Source organism: Chaetodon auriga, chromosome 5 (genome assembly GCF_051107435.1).
Source record: "Chaetodon auriga isolate fChaAug3 chromosome 5, fChaAug3.hap1, whole genome shotgun sequence".
Lineage (NCBI taxonomy): Eukaryota > Metazoa > Chordata > Actinopteri > Chaetodontiformes > Chaetodontidae > Chaetodon > Chaetodon auriga.
This window is the reverse complement of record NC_135078.1, coordinates 21,557,280-21,574,600: the sequence shown is the minus strand read 5'-3', so window position 1 is coordinate 21,574,600 and position 17,321 is coordinate 21,557,280. Positions and strand designations below refer to the sequence as shown.

The following is a 17,321-nucleotide window of genomic DNA, read 5'->3' as shown; positions in this document are numbered from 1 at the left end:
TTCACATTTAGTGTTTTCCTCATTTCAACAGACCATGTATTGAGAGACTGGGGCTAAAAGGGGAATGCCATGTTATTTAAGAATTATAGAATGTTGTGTATGTATGTTACACTGTGGACAGTGTGACCAGTATGCATTGCCACCAAACCAGTTGTGCAGCTTAGCATACGAAGAAAAAGTGTTGATGGGACGTAGGAACAGCGTTCATTTCAGATCTTAAGTGAATGGCCATTCCCTTTTTGATCTGTTTGTTTTTTCTTCACCCATTTTTGGCATTTGTCAGCATGGTATTCTCAAATGATTTTTACTCACAAAGCAGGTCCATCTGGAAATCTCAGTATAGCGTCAGCTGGCAAAAGTGGGGCAAGTCTGTTCTTGCAAACGGTGTGGCTAGACTGCACTGCAGTGCATCCGTAATACAGAGTTGTTCTCAGCACTTGAGATCATTTCAATTAAACTGAATTGAGAAGGATCATGATGCTGCCTTAATTAGTAAATTGTTCAGCTAATTTGTAAGTGAATCAGTATGTTTTTCCATTGGTTATTGTGCTGACTGCACAAAGTTTTGCTTTATGAACTTTTGTTAGACACAGCTCTGTGCCTGATTGAAGGGGACTTGCAGTTTGAATCACCTGGGTCTCATTTCATTTTTGTTTCAAAGCCACATATCCCCTCAACTCCCACACCCTCCCACCCCTTCCCGTCCCTAATGTGAGGGTGCATCTGTCCGGCTCACCCATCTGCCTATGCTGTGTTGCTCCCAGTCTCTGTGGGCAGCCAGCTGCTCAGGGCCTTTGTCCTACGCTTACTCCCAGCGCAGCCCTTTGTCATTACCACACTTCAGCTGGGGGGAGGCAGAAGTGTGATGACGCTCCTTCCCCCTTCACAATTAAGCCATATGCAACCGTGCACCATATTTATGCAAAAACAGTAAGAGAATGAATTACTGACGTTCTGTGCTCCCTCTGCTTACGCTCCGAGAAATCTCCCCTTTGTTATAATTTGATGTGTCTGGAAATGGACAGAAAAGTGTCTCTTGGAGTTCAGGGGTTGATGTCGTGGATCTGTGACCTGACCTGAGGTCTGAGCCACATTTTGAGTAGTCAACCAACGGAGCCATGTCTTTGTGTGACACAGTAGGGTGAGGTTATTGCGGCAGGCTGCCGTGACTCAGCGCAGCCGTGAGTATTGTTACTTCCTCCTGTCAGAACACAGGGATTTATAGAGAGGGCATCAGATGTCCAGCTCAACATGTCATTCCCTTGCCTCATGCTTTCAGTCTCCCCCTTTCTCTTTCTTAGCAGGATGTCTGCTAATTTATTCCCTGATTTCCATATGAAGGAAGCTGTGGGAGTGAATGCAGCTATCAAGTGTTCAGTGAAACATTCCTGATAATTCCTCTCTGCTCAGCGTACGAGAAGGAAAGTCTCACTAAATCATTACAGTTGTTGTGATTTATATCCTTAACCAGGAATGCCTTATTTGATTTAATCAAGCGTGTCATTGTTAAAAATGTGATGCTGTCTATCTTGTTTTAGCCATCAGCATCCTTTTTTTTCCCCATGCAAACTGCTTGGTAGTCAGTTGTCAGCATTTTTGGTTCCCTCTTTTGTCTATTTCTTTTTAAGATTGACTGAAACTACATCCATAACACCACGTAGTGAATTACTTAACCCAGAAGGCATGTTCAAAATTCAGGCTTCAAACACTACCTCTGTACAGAAAGGATGATCAGATGTGGATTCTGTGTTTTATTTGGATTCGATCCCTAAATGCTCCATTCATCCAGTGCTAAACCTTTGCTGTTAGAAATCCCTGGGTGTGTGCACAGTGACACATTATTTCTGTTCTGTCTCACATACGCCAGTTTGGCTGCTAACTATGGCTGCTACACTCTGTCTGTACACACAAAAATACACTGGGTGTGCATAATATCCATGGTCTTTCCCCATACTTTGGTCAGTTTGTGTTCCAAGACCTCTATACTGCTTAGTTGCCTCTGCCTTTGCCGCTTCTGCCGCTCAGTCCTGCTGACTGCAGATTTTACCATATATGGTCATTCACTGCTCCCTGCCTGACAGCCTTCCAAGACCATTTCCTCCCTGCCCTGCCATTGGCTGCTTCATGCAGTGTCAGTACACATGTGAATTCTGGGATAGGCTGAAATATGAAGAGCGGCCAAGATGAGAGAACTGGGTTGAAGTCAGATGTTGTCTCTGTCACAGAGTCACCACAGTGCCGTATTAAAATAATTATTAGAACTTGATCATCAGTATGACGGCAGGATTACTGAATATTATTTGGAATCTGTTCGTAAAGAATCCAAATAATGAGCTGTGAGCCCTGATTGCTTTGTTAAATAAACCAGACAGTTTTCTTTAGCTGCAAACCTCAGAACAAAGCTGTGGTGCTTTTTAATAAGAGCTGGTGTGCACAATGTCATTTTCAGTCTTGATGCATTTGAAGTCTGCTGCAAAAGCGCAATTAATTCACAAACTAACTACGGTTGCACATGAATGCACCAATCTGGCGAAAAGAAATCACAAAATATTTCTGGGTGGGCTGCCTTTCATATATTCCAAGAGCTCTCTAAAAATATCTCTTCATTCACATGTCGCGTGTTTCTCCACTTTTTCTGGTCACAGTTGCTGGACTGTATCACAGCCTGCACTGGGAAGACAGTGGGGAGATGTGGAGACACTGTGTCCAAATGACCATCCTTCACAGGAATACAATCTACTCCATAAATTCTCAGCTAAGAGATGACAGATGGCCCTTCTGATTTTCTTTAGGTACCTTAGATATGAGATGTCTTAATGGTACTTGCATGGACCTACTGGAAATAATAATCCCCTCTCATCAGCCATCAGCAGTCAGCTAGTTGTGCCTTTAGACTATGCAAATGCATTTTTTTGTTCAGTGGTCTTGTGTTGCAGGAGTACTTGGATACTGATAATACATGTGGTTCAAAATTTCAGCTGACCCAAATACTTCCTACAGTAGAGCAACCATTCTGTTTTCAGAAACGGTGGACTTGTCTTAGATGGTATCTGGAATTAATACCATGACCTAGATTCACCAGAAATTTACAGAATATCTATAGGACATCACTGTGTAGGTACATCTGCTTTGTCTCTTTAGCTACGTACAGCTCAGGTTTCCAGTCAGGCTGTAGTGTGCTGCACTGTATTGTTCCTGCCCTATCATACAGATGCAGAGACTGGTAAAAGTGGAAATTTCCATAGAGCTCTGAGCAGCACTGGACAGCATGCAGACCCTTCAGTGGTGTGCATGTGTGAATCACATGTTGAGCTGCAAGGAAAGGAAGTGTGCAGGCCTCTTGTGTGAATGAAAAGAATGTCCTCTCTTGCCTTGAGGGAATGTTGTTCATCCATTTTTTTGTGTTTCAGTGTTGTGCTTTGTATCCATCGCTGTGTGATTCACTCTCATTTTCTGCACTCCTACTTGTTGCCATGCAACTGGTTGTTTTCTAGGCATCAGACATTCCTCGCGGAGGATACAAATGTCTGTCGTGTGGTTATGGACATGTTAGGTATTCGGCTGCACAGTTTAGTCCCTCGCTGTTGGTGTGGGCGTGTTTCTTTACGCTGGTGCATTTGATTTTTTTTTTTTTTTTTTCTTGTTCTGTACAAAATCAGTTGCAACTCTTGTTTTCTTGTGTGTTTCCTGTACCTGTAGGCTGGTTGCCTTGGATGTGATTTCTGGCTTGGTTGGTTTAGTCTGTTCGGGCCCCTTTTTTTTGTTTGGTTCTGTTTTGTTTTCTTAAGCAGTGTTGTGAAAGCGTGACATTACTGAGAGTCCTATGAAACTGTTCACCTGCCTGCCAAGATGTGAGGTGTTGATAGATCGCAATCCTGACGACCGATTACACAACTAAAGCAATCTTCCCCACGCAACAAACGAAATCACTCAGCAGAATGAATATTTATGACAGATTAATTTGGTTTCTTTTTAGTCAAATCATACAAGAATTGGCACTAGGTTTTGATAAAGGAAGGACAATCAGAATTGATAAAATCTTGATATGTTTTTGTGTTAACCTGCTATCTGGCTTCACTGTAGCTTGCTGGGTTGGTAGTCATAGTCTACACTATTATGCTGCAATTTGTCAGTTTTCTTTTGCTCTTAATATGTTTAACCAAGGTATGTTTTCCTGCCCTGTAATTAGAGGAGCAGTGAGCAGCAGCTGATTCCGCACAGGTGTAAACTGCTTGCTGTCAAATAGCTATCCGCTGATGAATACCTTTATGTTGAACTTGCTACAGATAGAAAACACACAGATTTCTGGTTGACAGTCATGGTTGTCACTTTTGACGATGGATGGATGTATTCAATACTATCAAGATATTTTTAAAGCGTGGTGTAGGTGGAGAAACAATGCTGGTGTAAACTGTCTAAATGAATGGAGGTTGTTTTGCCCTCCGGCAGTGTATTCAGTTTTGTCTTCCCCCTTTGAATCCACTCTCATTAGCAGTTTCAAGGATTGCTGTCATATTTCTTTCGTTGGTGAATCTGTGGCCATTTGATGCTAATAGACCTCTGACTTGCAGGTTAAATGTGCTCAACAGAGTGTGTCATGAGTTCCTGATATGAGACTCCAGTCACAAGTTAATCCGTGGTCATCACTTTTCAGAGTTTGGTTCTGCAGCAGTAGTTTTCTACGCATCACTGCTAAACCACTGAATTACATAGAACTGTCTTACATAGAATAGGTACTGAATTAAGTTTCAGTTTGCTTTGACACTTCTCACTTGTGATGTCCCTCTCTTTCCTACAGTTTCTCTTTTCTCTAGTCTGAGTAGGTGGTCAGTAACGTTAAGCTAAATTTCTGTCTCTAACTGAAGTATCTGTTTTGCAGAGCAGGGTATTGTCCAACATGTGTTTGACGTGGTGTGAAAGGGGTCTAAACAAGTCCTGTCAAGACTAGCTCTAACAAAATCAGATATATTTCATTCATCTTATAGTGCTCCAAACTGATTTGTTGTTTTTGGGACATGAATCTGTTTATACTGAAGAAAAGTTTGAGGCAATCATTGAGCTAATTGCCCACCAGCACTTACAATAACCTAAGGGTCTTATTTTTGACCAAGCCACCACACATTTATCACATTTATCACATTTTATCTGCCTCTCCTGAGTGACTTATCATTATGCTTGTGGTTGTTATGCAATTTTCTGGTAGATGTTTTAGTTAGAATGTCTCGTTAAGACAAATACAGACTTGTACATTTGCCTGAAGCTCCACTTTTTTCCAGAGGTACAGAGGCGGGAATGCAGCAAGTTGCTACAGGTTAACTTACCTGCACCGCTGTACTCAGGTGATTCCACTGCAGGGAGGCTTGTGTTATGAAATATCTTGTGTGCCGCCTTGGTTGTTATTTCCACTATTGACTGGCAGTGCAAACAATTTTATTTAGGCTGAAGGCAAGAACCACTTGTGTTCACGCTCCAGACCCTGGAATTCCTAATCGTGTATATCAGACACAAACATCATTAACACCTCAATGGGTGCCATATTTGACACCCTATCGGCCCTCTTGCTCTCATTAGTCATACCCATACCAGAGCTGCCCGGGGCCGAGGTGTGGAATGTGAAGAACGCCTGGCTCTCTGGCCGAACTGTCTGTCTCCTCTGCCCTGCCCGGGTTGATCAGGAGGTCGAGCTGCAGAGCTTAGCTCAAGTGTTACTGGGGTGTCAGAGTTCATTGGTGCAAGTCAAGCGTAGCAACTCGTTAAAGTATAGATTTTCCTTTTTCTAAGCTTATGCTGGTGATTTAAGAGTGTTGATGGAAAATTGTAGAAAACAGAAAGTAAAGTCAAGAGGTCATGTTGAGTTGACATGTGGGATGTGCTGGGAAGTGTCAATCTAAGTGTTGAGGTCTAAACCCTGATTGCTCCCATTGGTGGTCTTAATCTTTGTGGGCTCTTTCGACCAGGCTTCTGCAAGGACAGACCTAAAACATGAATGTATGCTCATCAGATATGTTCTGTTTACATAATTGCGTTTAAACCCGTCATAAGCAATAAATTTAACATCTTCACACACCACATGGTTTGTGTACAGTCAGTTGTGAATTTCTGAGGCTAAATGAGTTTTACTCGACATTTGTAGTAAACCTTGATGATATGTTAACATGCCCCGTCTACTCCCTTTTTGTCTTAAACACAACATTGCTGGGTAATTGCAACAGATCTTATGGTTTATGAATGTCAGTTTAAAGCATAGTGGCAGCCAAGTGAACATTAAGACCACAGTGTTTCATTAAGTGTTTGTGCATAGTTTAACATCCACCCATCTGGATTATATACCATAGATGTACACACCGCCAAAGCTTTATAGCGCCAGCTGATGTTGAAACAGTACTGACGGTTTCATGGCATGATACTCAGTCATGCTTGGCTTTTGTGGGCTTGCAGAGTTTTGTACTAGACTGAACACGATCAATAATAATTAGCATTTTAATGTTGCGAAAATAGTTTGAAGTAATTACTGTAGGAACAGTAGCATTACTAAAGACAATTAAGTACAGTTTCAAATGACTTTTAGTCGTTGCTCATCTTATCTCTGTGATCAGTTTGTTTGTCGTCAGACTTGTTTATGCTGTTCCTGTTGCTACACCTGGTCATCTGTGTCCTTCCTGCTTTACATCCTGTTCCTACTGTCTTCAGGAAATCATGTGCAGGAAAAGTCCAGTGGACCTGGCTGTAATACACATCACCACTATGTGAGATGAAGTAAATATGCACAGATATGGCTAATGCAAATATTTTGTGTTATGTGATCAACAAAATGAAAGTGCAATATTGCCGTAGACTCCGCTGCAAACCGGTTAGTCTCATATTTAATGGCGAAGTTATCTGATACCGGATGGTGGCTCATGCATCCTATTGACAGCAGTGTCAAAGTCTGCTTTCTTTACTCTCAGTGTCAGGGTAGATTTCAGGGTGTGTTCAGCAGTCAGGGTGAGGTTTAGACAAGATCTTGTGATTTTCACATACTACACGTACACACACAGTACAGAGTTCATTCTCACATACGCTGGACTTTGATCACTACGCTTGGAGTCGGAGTATGTCTCACAGCCCGACTCTGCATTAGTCAGGTGACTGCGTGGTTGCAGGCCTAATATTTTTGTCCAGCGCAGTCCCTTACTGTGATTTGTATAGATGTCTACCCATTGTAGGACTGTACTGACCCAGGAAACCTGTGTATCTGATAAGTCTCACTGAATATGAACAGACCTTTTGAGATGGGAATCATGTTACTTGGTGATATCAGACACACCAGTGTGTGTGTTGTGCTCTGTAATAGCAGCAGGTTTTAAGTGCCCTCTGCTAGGCTGCATTATCTGTTGTAGCAGAGGCAGGGAAATGTCTAAGAGCAGGGTACTTGAGCAACATGACACTCATATCCTGCACTGGACTATCCCTCCAAGGCTCTCACCACCTTCCTCTGCTTGCCCCAGGGGTTTTTGTACCAACATTAAAAAATATGAGTCACCCTGTCAGAAATGTGTGTTCAAGAGGCACACAACAGGTCAGTTTAGTCCAAACTTTCTCCAATTAAACAGCTGATGTGAACACAATCTGTTTGCTACGAAACTGGATAAGCGTCTTTGTTTATTTGCTGCTCTTTTGAAATTCTGAACATTGTGTTTTGCAGACAGTGAAATGCACCAAGAGGCTGAAAGGCCATTATTTCCTGCTTTCTGTATTTATCTCTCTGACAGCTGCATCCTTTTGAAAGCTTTAAGTCACATGTAATCATTTGGCTACAAAAGCCATAATGTACAATTTAGGGTGAGCTTGGTCTCTTTGGAACTTTGAGACTGTCACTTTACTCGCACCAGTAGCCCTCCCTTTGGTAGCCACGACTCACCGACTAAAGTAACATACAGCTCTTGCCAGTTCATTTCACTACTGTTTCACAAATGCAGTTAAACTGAGCTTGTTGTTAAACTGCTGTTCTAAGTAAATTGTAGTAAGCTCACTGGTTCTCGAGATCTGTTTTTGATGTCCGCACCAGGTGCAGGAGCTCTAAGCTGCAGTGGAAGAGGACGACTCAGTACCTTATTACTATAAGAAACTGAGTAAAACAAAAAAGATTAAAGAAATGAAAGCAGTGACATGCAGCTGCAGGGAGCAGTGTATTCAGGGTGTTGAAAAATGCTGGTTAAAAATCTGAAGCTCATCTGGTCAGTCAGTGACAGCTCTTGTCCAATGCGGTGCTGGTTTTTGGTCAAGGAAATGCCGTTTTGATTGTGTGAACTCCAAATGTGTTTGGAGTAAACTGTCATAATAAATCCTTTGAGCATACTGTTTGGCTATTTAGCACATCATACATTTTATGAGAACTACTCTGTTGTTTGGATTAACATTAGTAATTGTTTCCAATTATGTTCTCATAAGGTTTCAATCTAGTTTTGGTTGTACCTCTTACTCATTACTGAGTATACAGTTCTGAGTTTTCGTAGCTCTTCTCAAGCCATTATTGTTGCTATTCCCATTATGGCAGAATAGCTGTGGGCAGTGACTCTTTTCTTTTTTGTATTAGGGAAGCCATCATTCTTTAAATAGGGCTGCAGCAGCAGGACTCTTTCCACAGTAAGTGACATCATCTCTCCGGCCCTGCGGTGGTACTTGGAGTCAACACGAGACAAGGGTGTGTCTCAGACACCCATCCACCACTGCATGGATTTGTTAAGTCACCTCAGCATGTAGAGAGAGCACCTGCGTCCCCTGGTTCACAGCGTTTGGAGGTCAAATCCACCATCGGGCTGATTTTAGGAGGATAGAGGAAGGGTGCACAGTGTAATTGAATGTGTGTGTTTGTGTGCATCAGAAATTGTAGCTATCCAGTCCATTAGTTGTGTAAGTATGTTATGTAAAGAGCGCAGTTTAGTGTTTGATTCAGGGTTACCATTTTGAAGTAAGAAGATCCTTTGGAAAACTAAGCATCTGTTGGCATGAGTCGACTGTGTAATGACGTCACCACTAATAACTTTCCTTAATTACTGTGGGTGGTCCAATAGGGGGTAAATCTAATCTCAGTTTGCTCCTATGAGGCACCAATAAAACCTAGCTCTTTTCTGGCTGAGCGATGGAGTGAGAAACCAAGGCTGGTGATTCTCTGGCTTTAGGCACTCAGGTTTTTTTTCTACTCTGTGCTCATAATTTATTAATCAGCCATGTAAGAGGACTCAAAATGTAAAAAGTTGCAGTTGCTGTTATTTAAGTGCTCTCCCCTAACTATTATATATTGTTGTACAATCAAATTTCCAGTGTATGTTCTTTCTTCTAATGTTTTGAACTAGTTTAGTTTGTGCATGAGGGTTGTTCTGGTTTCTTTAGATGTGTACAGTTTGTCAAAGTGACTTCCCAATCCTCAAACGAAAAAGTATTTTGTGTGTCAGATTCAACAAAGCAGCTCGACAACATTTTTTTTTTCGATGTATTTTGTTGGATGTGCGGTGAATTCTTTCATGTCGTCCTTGGTTCTGATTCTCAGCTCAGGCAGCATCACTCACGTGGCATTGTGAGTTAGTGTGCCTTTTCTTAATGTGTGTGTGTGTGTGTGTGTGTGTGTGTGTGTGTGTGTGCGCGCGCGCGCGCGTGTGTTGTGCAGGTGGGATTTAGGATTATACTGTAATTGTCCTGTTTCAAATCATCCTCACTCCTCCAGCATAGACATTGTTCTCTAAGCAGGACCAAACTGAGACTAATCTCATTACTTGCTCTGTGTGTTTATCTTTGTCTTGACAGACGGGACGCATTGACAAATCCTACCCTACAGTGTGTGGTCACACAGGCCCGGTGTTAGACATCGACTGGTGCCCCCACAATGATCAGGTCATCGCCAGCGGCTCTGAGGACTGCACAGTGATGGTAAAGTTTTCGTCACCCTTTACACCTGAACTCAGACTTTTTTTTTTATTGGGGAAAAAACGGCACACATTCTTGAGCCAATAAATGACAAGAGACTACATGCTTTTATTGCGAAAGGCCAGGCTGTTGTAACACAGGGATGGGTGCAGGCCTCACCCTCTGGATTAGATTAGGCTCAAATATGTGTTGTAGGAATCAGAGCTGGGGAATGATTTAGCTGTTTATTGAGCTGAGGTCACCGACTTTTTTGAGACTGTAGTTGTACTTTCCTCCATATGTCCTTATTTGGGCCGTGAAAGGCTGAGATTAGTGTGCAGCTGTTTACGTTTGCTGCTGCCACTTCCTCACCTGAAAGTCCTGACTTCCTGTTAAACCCACTCTGAATCACTGCCATATTTATTTCATGTTTGCAGAGGTATAAGCCATGTAATGGGAGCTTTCAATGGTTCCTCTCTTCATAGCGTTTGACCTTTTGAAAGGAAAGTTTGCTGCCTAAATAAGCTCTTCGTAATGTTTAAATTAGGTGGGAGTGGGTGCATAACTGGTGTATACAACAGACTGGTAGAGATGTGCACCATGATGTGGATATCGAGAGAATGCCCTTTAACACAAGTGACTTCAGAAAAAACGCGCAATGAAAGACATCAACAACTGAGGCACTGATTTGTTGGTCCTCCACATTAACTGCATCTTCAGGATAGAGCCCTGATACCCTTCCAACATGTGAAGAAAAATAGCTTTAAGATAGTGGCAGATCGGTATGAAACAAGCCGGAAGCATTTTACGGAAAACAAAATCCTGTTGTAGAGCAGCTGTTCGAGAAGGTGCAGCAAACACACACGCTGACTGGTTCACTGTATTTAGCTAAATTTGACTGTTTATCCCATCTGCCACTAAATCATCTGCTGATGTGAGCAAATGAACTCTTGCCCGCTGCTGCCCCCCTCAGGTTCCTTTTGATACCTACCATTTATTGTTGTCATTGTGCAGCAGTACAGTTGGTAGGTTGGGGTTGACTGATTTGCATTAAAATCTCTGACAACTTCTATTTTACAAGGGTGAAAATGAGTGTCCCTCCAGCAGGCTTCACCGTCCTGATGTCCTGTTCATGTCCTCCACAGGTGTGGCAGATCCCTGAGAATGGCCTTGTCACTTCCATGTCTGAGCCAGTGGTGGTACTGGAGGGCCACTCCAAGCGTGTTGGCATCATCACTTGGCACCCAACAGCACGCAATGTCCTTCTTAGTGCAGGTAAGAGCTCTCTCTTTGTGTCCTTAAGTCTACGAAACAACGCTGCTGAAATCCAGCCGTCCTAAGAGTTAACCTTCAAAACTTGCAGAAATTCATTTTAAACACAAATCTTCAGGCTCTAAGCATATATCCATGTTGGCAACTGAGACAAAATACTGTGTGTGACTTGGCTGCGCTGCTCACCTTACCTTACTCTTGTCAGGTTGTGACAACCAGATCAAAATCTGGAACGTGGGCACAGGTGAGGCTCTGATCAACCTGGACGACATGCATCCTGATGTCATTTACAGCGTGTGCTGGAACCGCAATGGAAGCCTTATCTGCACCTCCTGCAAGGACAAGGCTGTCCGTGTCATTGACCCCCGCAAGGAGACGATTATTGCTGTAAGCAGTTTTCAAAGATGTATTTGTTGGGACATTTCTATTTCAGTCTCTCTTTTGGGTTGCTTCATTAAGATTGCTTCAGCTGGAAGGCCTGCAACCTTGTCCCTTAAAATTATTGACCTGTAAACTCTACCTCATAGGAGAAGGAGAAGGCGCACGAGGGCGCTCGACCCATGAGGGCCATTTTCCTTTCTGATGGCAACCTCCTCACCACAGGCTTCAGTCGCATGAGTGAGAGACAGTTAGCCCTCTGGAACACGGTAAGCTGCTTCACTTAAACTGCTTCACTGCGTTGCAGTTTATGTGACGTGTGAGCAAAACGTGAGTCTTCGAGCTACCAAAAGAAATTGTAGTACTTGACGTCCACCACAGCTTTTCAATTGTTCAGAGAGCAAACTTTTCATTTATGTCAACAGCACACGCACGTTGAATATGAATAATCACCATATTCACAACTTTATGACTTGGAACATGCTACATTATTCACTTAAAAGTACAACCAGCAAAGCACATTTTCCTTGGCAGTACATTTCTGTATTCACACTGTCTCCGACTGAACTTTGATTTATCAACATGCTTTTTTTTCCAGCAAAACATGGAGGAGGCCATAACTGTTCATGAGATGGACACCAGCAACGGTGTGCTCTTGCCCTTCTATGACCCAGACACCAATGTTGTTTACCTCTGTGGGAAGGTAAGTTCCCTTTTAAACACTCAATTGTCAAATTAAGTATTATAACAGCTGCACAGAGGTGGAAGTCTAACCTTGATGTCCACATGGCTGAATACAGAACTAAAAGGCGTCTTCTCGTTTCTTGACAGGGAGACAGCAGCATCCGTTACTTTGAAATCACAGATGAGGCTCCATATGTCCACTTCCTCAACACCTTCGCCTCCAAGGAGCCCCAGAGGGGAATGGGCTACATGTCCAAGAGGGGCCTCGATGTCAATAAGTGCGAAATTGCGAGGTAAGCTAAGACGGATGGCGAATCCTCATCTCTTACAGCAGACTCCGTTTTGATTGTAGTCAACCAGATCTAAGTGGAATTCCATGTTTCACCACTAGGAGGCAGAATGTAACCATGACATAATCAGTAACCTCTCTCAGCCTAATGTCTACTGTCTGTGTTTAATAATACATTGAATTGTGGGTAATTGGCTTGAATTTGTATGTTGCCAGGTTCTATAAACTGCACGAAAGGAAGTGTGAGCCTATCGTGATGACTGTACCTAGAAAGGTGAGTCCTCGTCCTAAGTGGCCACTTTCCGCTGTGGTACTCGACCTCTGATCTGCTCGTTGAATTACGGGCAGCCTGATGAGGCCTGATGATGTGTTTTAATGAGTTTTTCTCACAGACTGTCGCTCTGCCCTTCCCTTTCAGTCGGACCTGTTCCAGGACGACTTGTACCCAGACACCGCCGGACCCGACCCTGCCCTGGAGGCTGAGGAGTGGTTTGAAGGCAAGAATGGAGACCCCATCCTCATCTCCCTCAAGAACGGCTACGTCCCGGGCAAGAATCGCGAATTCAAGGTGGTCAAAAAGAACATTTTGGACTCCAAGGTGACCAAGAACTCAGAGAACTCAAGCCCTGCCAACAAGTCTGCCTCCCCGACTCCATCAATTGTGAGTATTTGCTTTGTAATAAACGGAATATTTCCCAGCATTAGCGCTCATCACATCACATCATCACCAGACATCAGAGTCTGTCCTCCTGACCCACCTCCAGCTCGTCATTAATGCCCCTCCCTACTGGCCCTCTGTTAAACAGACAAACTGTATGGGCTTGAAGCAGGGCAGAGTGCTGCCTGTCTTCATGAGGTGCTTTATAGATGTTGTTCAAGTCACTCTCTGACCCACAAACTGAGGGGTCTGCCGCTGCTCTGGGCGCCTGCTGCTGGGCGTCCTGCCGCACCTCACCCACAACACAGCCACCCGCTTGCGACCCAGCCCATGTGTGTCTCTGCAGTTCTGCTCTGTAATCACAGCCCACTGGGCTCTAGTGCTGGTGAAACATGTTAACCCCCAGAGTACCAGACCCTGCCAGCTGGCATACACAGTCCATACTGTAGGTCGCAGCTTTGAGACTGGAAGTGTCCCGTGCGCTATTGTGGCATAGCTTAGGTTTGACATGGGTTCAGATGGGACTGTAGCTATGTTTGTGTCACAGCAGGGTGGTTGTAGCCATATTGTGACAGAAATGGGTACAAACATACCAGAGAGTCTCACTGGTCTCCTCTGTCTCCCACAGAAATCTGAAGCCAAGCTGGAGGAGATCTTGAAAGAAATCAAATCCCTCAAGGACCTGGTCAGCAGTCAGGAGAAGCGAATCATCAAACTTGAAGAGCAGATGTCCAAAATTGCCATTTAGGGACCCTTTACCCAACCCGCTACAATTCAGGACGTTCCATTGGCTGGGGGGAGGGCGGGACCAGTCACTGCCGATTTCGATGACAGTGTTTCGTCTGAGGCCTGCCTAGCAACGATCCCTAGCAACATTCCAGATGAACTTTTCTTAGCCAGCCCCCAACCCTCACTTTAACACAGGTGGAATAAGGACGTGTGGCAAATTTAGCAGAAAATACTCGACTTGCTTTTTGGTGACAAGGGACTCTGTTCCTTTTATTGTGTGGCAGTCATTTTTTTATGTTGTCTACTTGCATAAAAAGGTCTTACATATTCTTTTGCATTTTAGAAATATGACCAAGACAATTCCAATGTCGATGATCCCCATTTGAATATCCAAATGTTTTTTTTAAGTAGGTATCAGTGTTTCATGTTACCGTACCCTGAAATTATAATATTGCCAAATTTGACGTTTTGTTTACACCTCCTTAACAGTATTTCTCTCTCTTTGTGGGGACGATTCAGAACGCAAACAGGGAAGCTCAGTGCGGTAGACTGGTTACATCAGCAGGAGGAGAGTTTCACCAATAACTAACCATGAAAATGAAATAATTTAAATAAATCGGATAGTCACGTGAGGAAGATTGACGTCTCAAACTCCGTAATTAGGAGGAAATAAATTCTGAGTGAAGACACATCTCGCTGCCACAGTCTACACCAAGCCCACAGACGAACATGACCAGTCTGCTGTCTGTTGAAGCTGCACTAATTAACACCTGCTTTCTGCCATTTCTGCTCCTTCCTGCTGCTTCCTGTCATTCTGACTGTGGACGATAGTCCACGTAAACATGCATTCCTTCTATCTTGCTTCATTAACATGCACCGTGTACTTATTTGAGAAACATGACAAACACATTCCACAGATCTCATCGGCAGTTCTTGATGCAGGGGGAAAATACTTCTAGAAAATTCGTCTTTCTGTAAACACTCTACTGTAGTGACTCGGTTACACTGGTTGGTTGTTGTTGTGACATTCATGTGCTGCCCGTGAAAAGACCCACTTTGTGGATTTTCAACCTCAGCCCTGCTTTGTTTGTGTGAGAGCTTCAGTCACCGACCTCAGCGTTAGGGTGTCCACGGGTTCTGCTCAACACAAGTGCAGTCAAGTGCAGTGGGATTATTTTTTGTCAGCGCCCTTTCAGGTCTGTTTTCTGCACTAACAAGACAGGAACAGAAAGGAAATGACACCAAGTAATCACACATGGGCTTGACTGTTGTAAACCATCGGGTGATCAAACTGGAGACTGCTACAGAAACTGGTCATGATGGACCTCAAAGGCCTAGATAGTGTGTGAATATGTGCCTCATGTCTTTGGTCTTTTGGGTATCTGTCACTGTGGATGTTCCTGCTTTGTTTCTTTTTGGGGAGGGGGATTTAGGAAATGGACTCACAGTAGAACGTCCAACACTTGCCTCTAACTTGGATTGATTAGTTGGGTTACTGCTTTACTGTTAATTTTAGCCTGTGTCTTGTTCCAGCTGTGCTTATATCCCTCTTAGCACATCCACTTATTGTTTTTTTTAAAAGCTTATTTCTCAGTTGCCCCTCTTCAGTATACCAAATCAAGGAATCATCGAATTGTCCAATCTGAGCTGTTTTGATTGGACAGCCATGACAAAAGCTCTTCCTGATGTTTGAGATTTGTTTCCCAGTGGGAAGCTGAGACGGGTAATGGTTCAGTCTGTTGTTTGCCTTCAATATTTGTTACCACTGTAAAGACCTGAAAGTGCCATAGAGGTGACCATGGAAGTGTTTGTAGGGGACTGTTGTGTGAGTAGATTTGTGTAGTAAATGGAAGAGTTGATAGTTGCCCGGATTTAAAACCACTTTGAGGTGCTACACTTAGTGCAAACGCTATGTTCAATGGACGCTGTTCCTAAAGTACTGTATGTCAGCCCCTGGATGACCCCGTGAAGTCCTGCCAGTCCACGCCACAGTACACCAGGCAGCCTCACTGCTCGGGGAGTGGGTGGGCGGGGGCTTGTGGGAAGCATTGCGCCCCTGACATTTTAACACTTTCCACCTCGGTACGGGTATTCAAAACATCTTCGAAAATGATGTCAAACCGAGAAGCTGTCGGCCGAACGCGCAGCCTTTTCAGTCATCGTGGCTTCAAAATGCAATTTGAGCAGCGCGTCGTAGAATATTAGTGAGAGGAGATCGACAGAGTGCCACGGAAACGTGGGTCTGACAAATATGACTGCCCCGTCTTGTATATCAGACTGGCACTCTGTGGATTCTTCGTAGCACTGCTGGGTTTTGAGGAGTAGTAGAGAATAGCGATCTAAAGGGACACTGTAGGTTGAAGAAATGTGCCGTTGAAAGATAGATGTATGTTTGTAACTAAGGTCTAGAAAAATGAGTGAGAGCTGTGTAAATAACATGACCATATTTTCTGTAATTTCTTTTTATTTCTTTTTTTTGTTCTGTGGTTGTGCTGAAGAGGGTCTTCGTGTGGGAGGTGGGTTTTAAATGTTTCCCCTTGTCTGTGTTCCCTGCACCTTGCCATAATGCATCTTGAGAAAAGCAGAACCTCTGTTACGTTGGAGGTCGTATGAATATCAAGGAAGAAAATCAGACGAAAACGAACCAAGATGAAGCCTCGTGTGGAGGTCTGCTCAGCATTTTTGTTCATTATTCTTGCTTCAAGTATCAAACATTGATTATAAGAAAAATTAATAAAGAATTTTTAAAATGGGCTCGTTGTGGAGTTTTGAATTGGAAACTTGGCTATTTTTGCATGTTCTCATTACCGTTAACTAGTTTTTATGCAACAGTTTGGCTCATTTATGTGTTTTTAATATTATTTTAGGAAGACAGGAATAAGAGACATCAGGCTCTGGATACTTGTTAGCAGACTTCATGTTTCTTGGTGTTTTCATGAGGATTTGTTAACACTAAGAAACATTTATTGCCAGCTTTGTCATTTTAAAGGTCAAATTCAAAATTAAATGTAAAAATAAAGTATGTCCATATTCTTTGTTTTAAATATTGCCATGCTCTTGTATTGACCGACCCCGACTGCAGCATCCAAAGGCGGATAATCAGTGAATAAAGAGCATAGTTATGTGAATGTAAGCTAAAGTTAACATTAGTTGAACTGTTTCCTGTAGTTTGCAGTACACTTACACGAGTAGTAGTATTGTTTTGCCATTGTTGATAATTGCATTTAGTCTATTGTGTTTGAGCCACCAAAAATAACCAAACGCTATTTCAGTGCATGATGACAAGTGTCTGCTGGGCTTGAATTAGAAAGCCAGAACTATTTTACAACCCTGATTCCAAAAAAGTAAGGACGCTGTGTTAAACATAAATAAAACAATGTGATAATCTGCTGATCCTTATTGACATATACTCTATTAAAAATGGAACAA

At 43.1% G+C, this 17,321-nt stretch overlaps 1 protein-coding gene across 1 annotated transcript in view; it reads left to right on the top strand.

The window, feature by feature from the left end:
• The window catches only part of coro1ca (coronin, actin binding protein, 1Ca), a 32,892-nt gene extending 16,247 nt beyond the window's left edge, over positions 1 to 16,645 (top strand). Inside the window, exons 3-11 of the mRNA XM_076730471.1 lie at positions 9,784 to 9,906; positions 11,028 to 11,157; positions 11,360 to 11,541; positions 11,682 to 11,801; positions 12,131 to 12,235; positions 12,364 to 12,509; positions 12,722 to 12,779; positions 12,924 to 13,166; positions 13,792 to 16,645. Of these exons, the coding sequence (XP_076586586.1) occupies positions 9,784 to 9,906; positions 11,028 to 11,157; positions 11,360 to 11,541; positions 11,682 to 11,801; positions 12,131 to 12,235; positions 12,364 to 12,509; positions 12,722 to 12,779; positions 12,924 to 13,166; positions 13,792 to 13,911 (1,227 nt within the window). The 3' untranslated portion in view covers positions 13,912 to 16,645. The remainder of the gene's footprint in view (positions 1 to 9,783; positions 9,907 to 11,027; positions 11,158 to 11,359; positions 11,542 to 11,681; positions 11,802 to 12,130; positions 12,236 to 12,363; positions 12,510 to 12,721; positions 12,780 to 12,923; positions 13,167 to 13,791) is intronic.
• Positions 16,646 to 17,321: the final 676 nt, after the last annotated feature.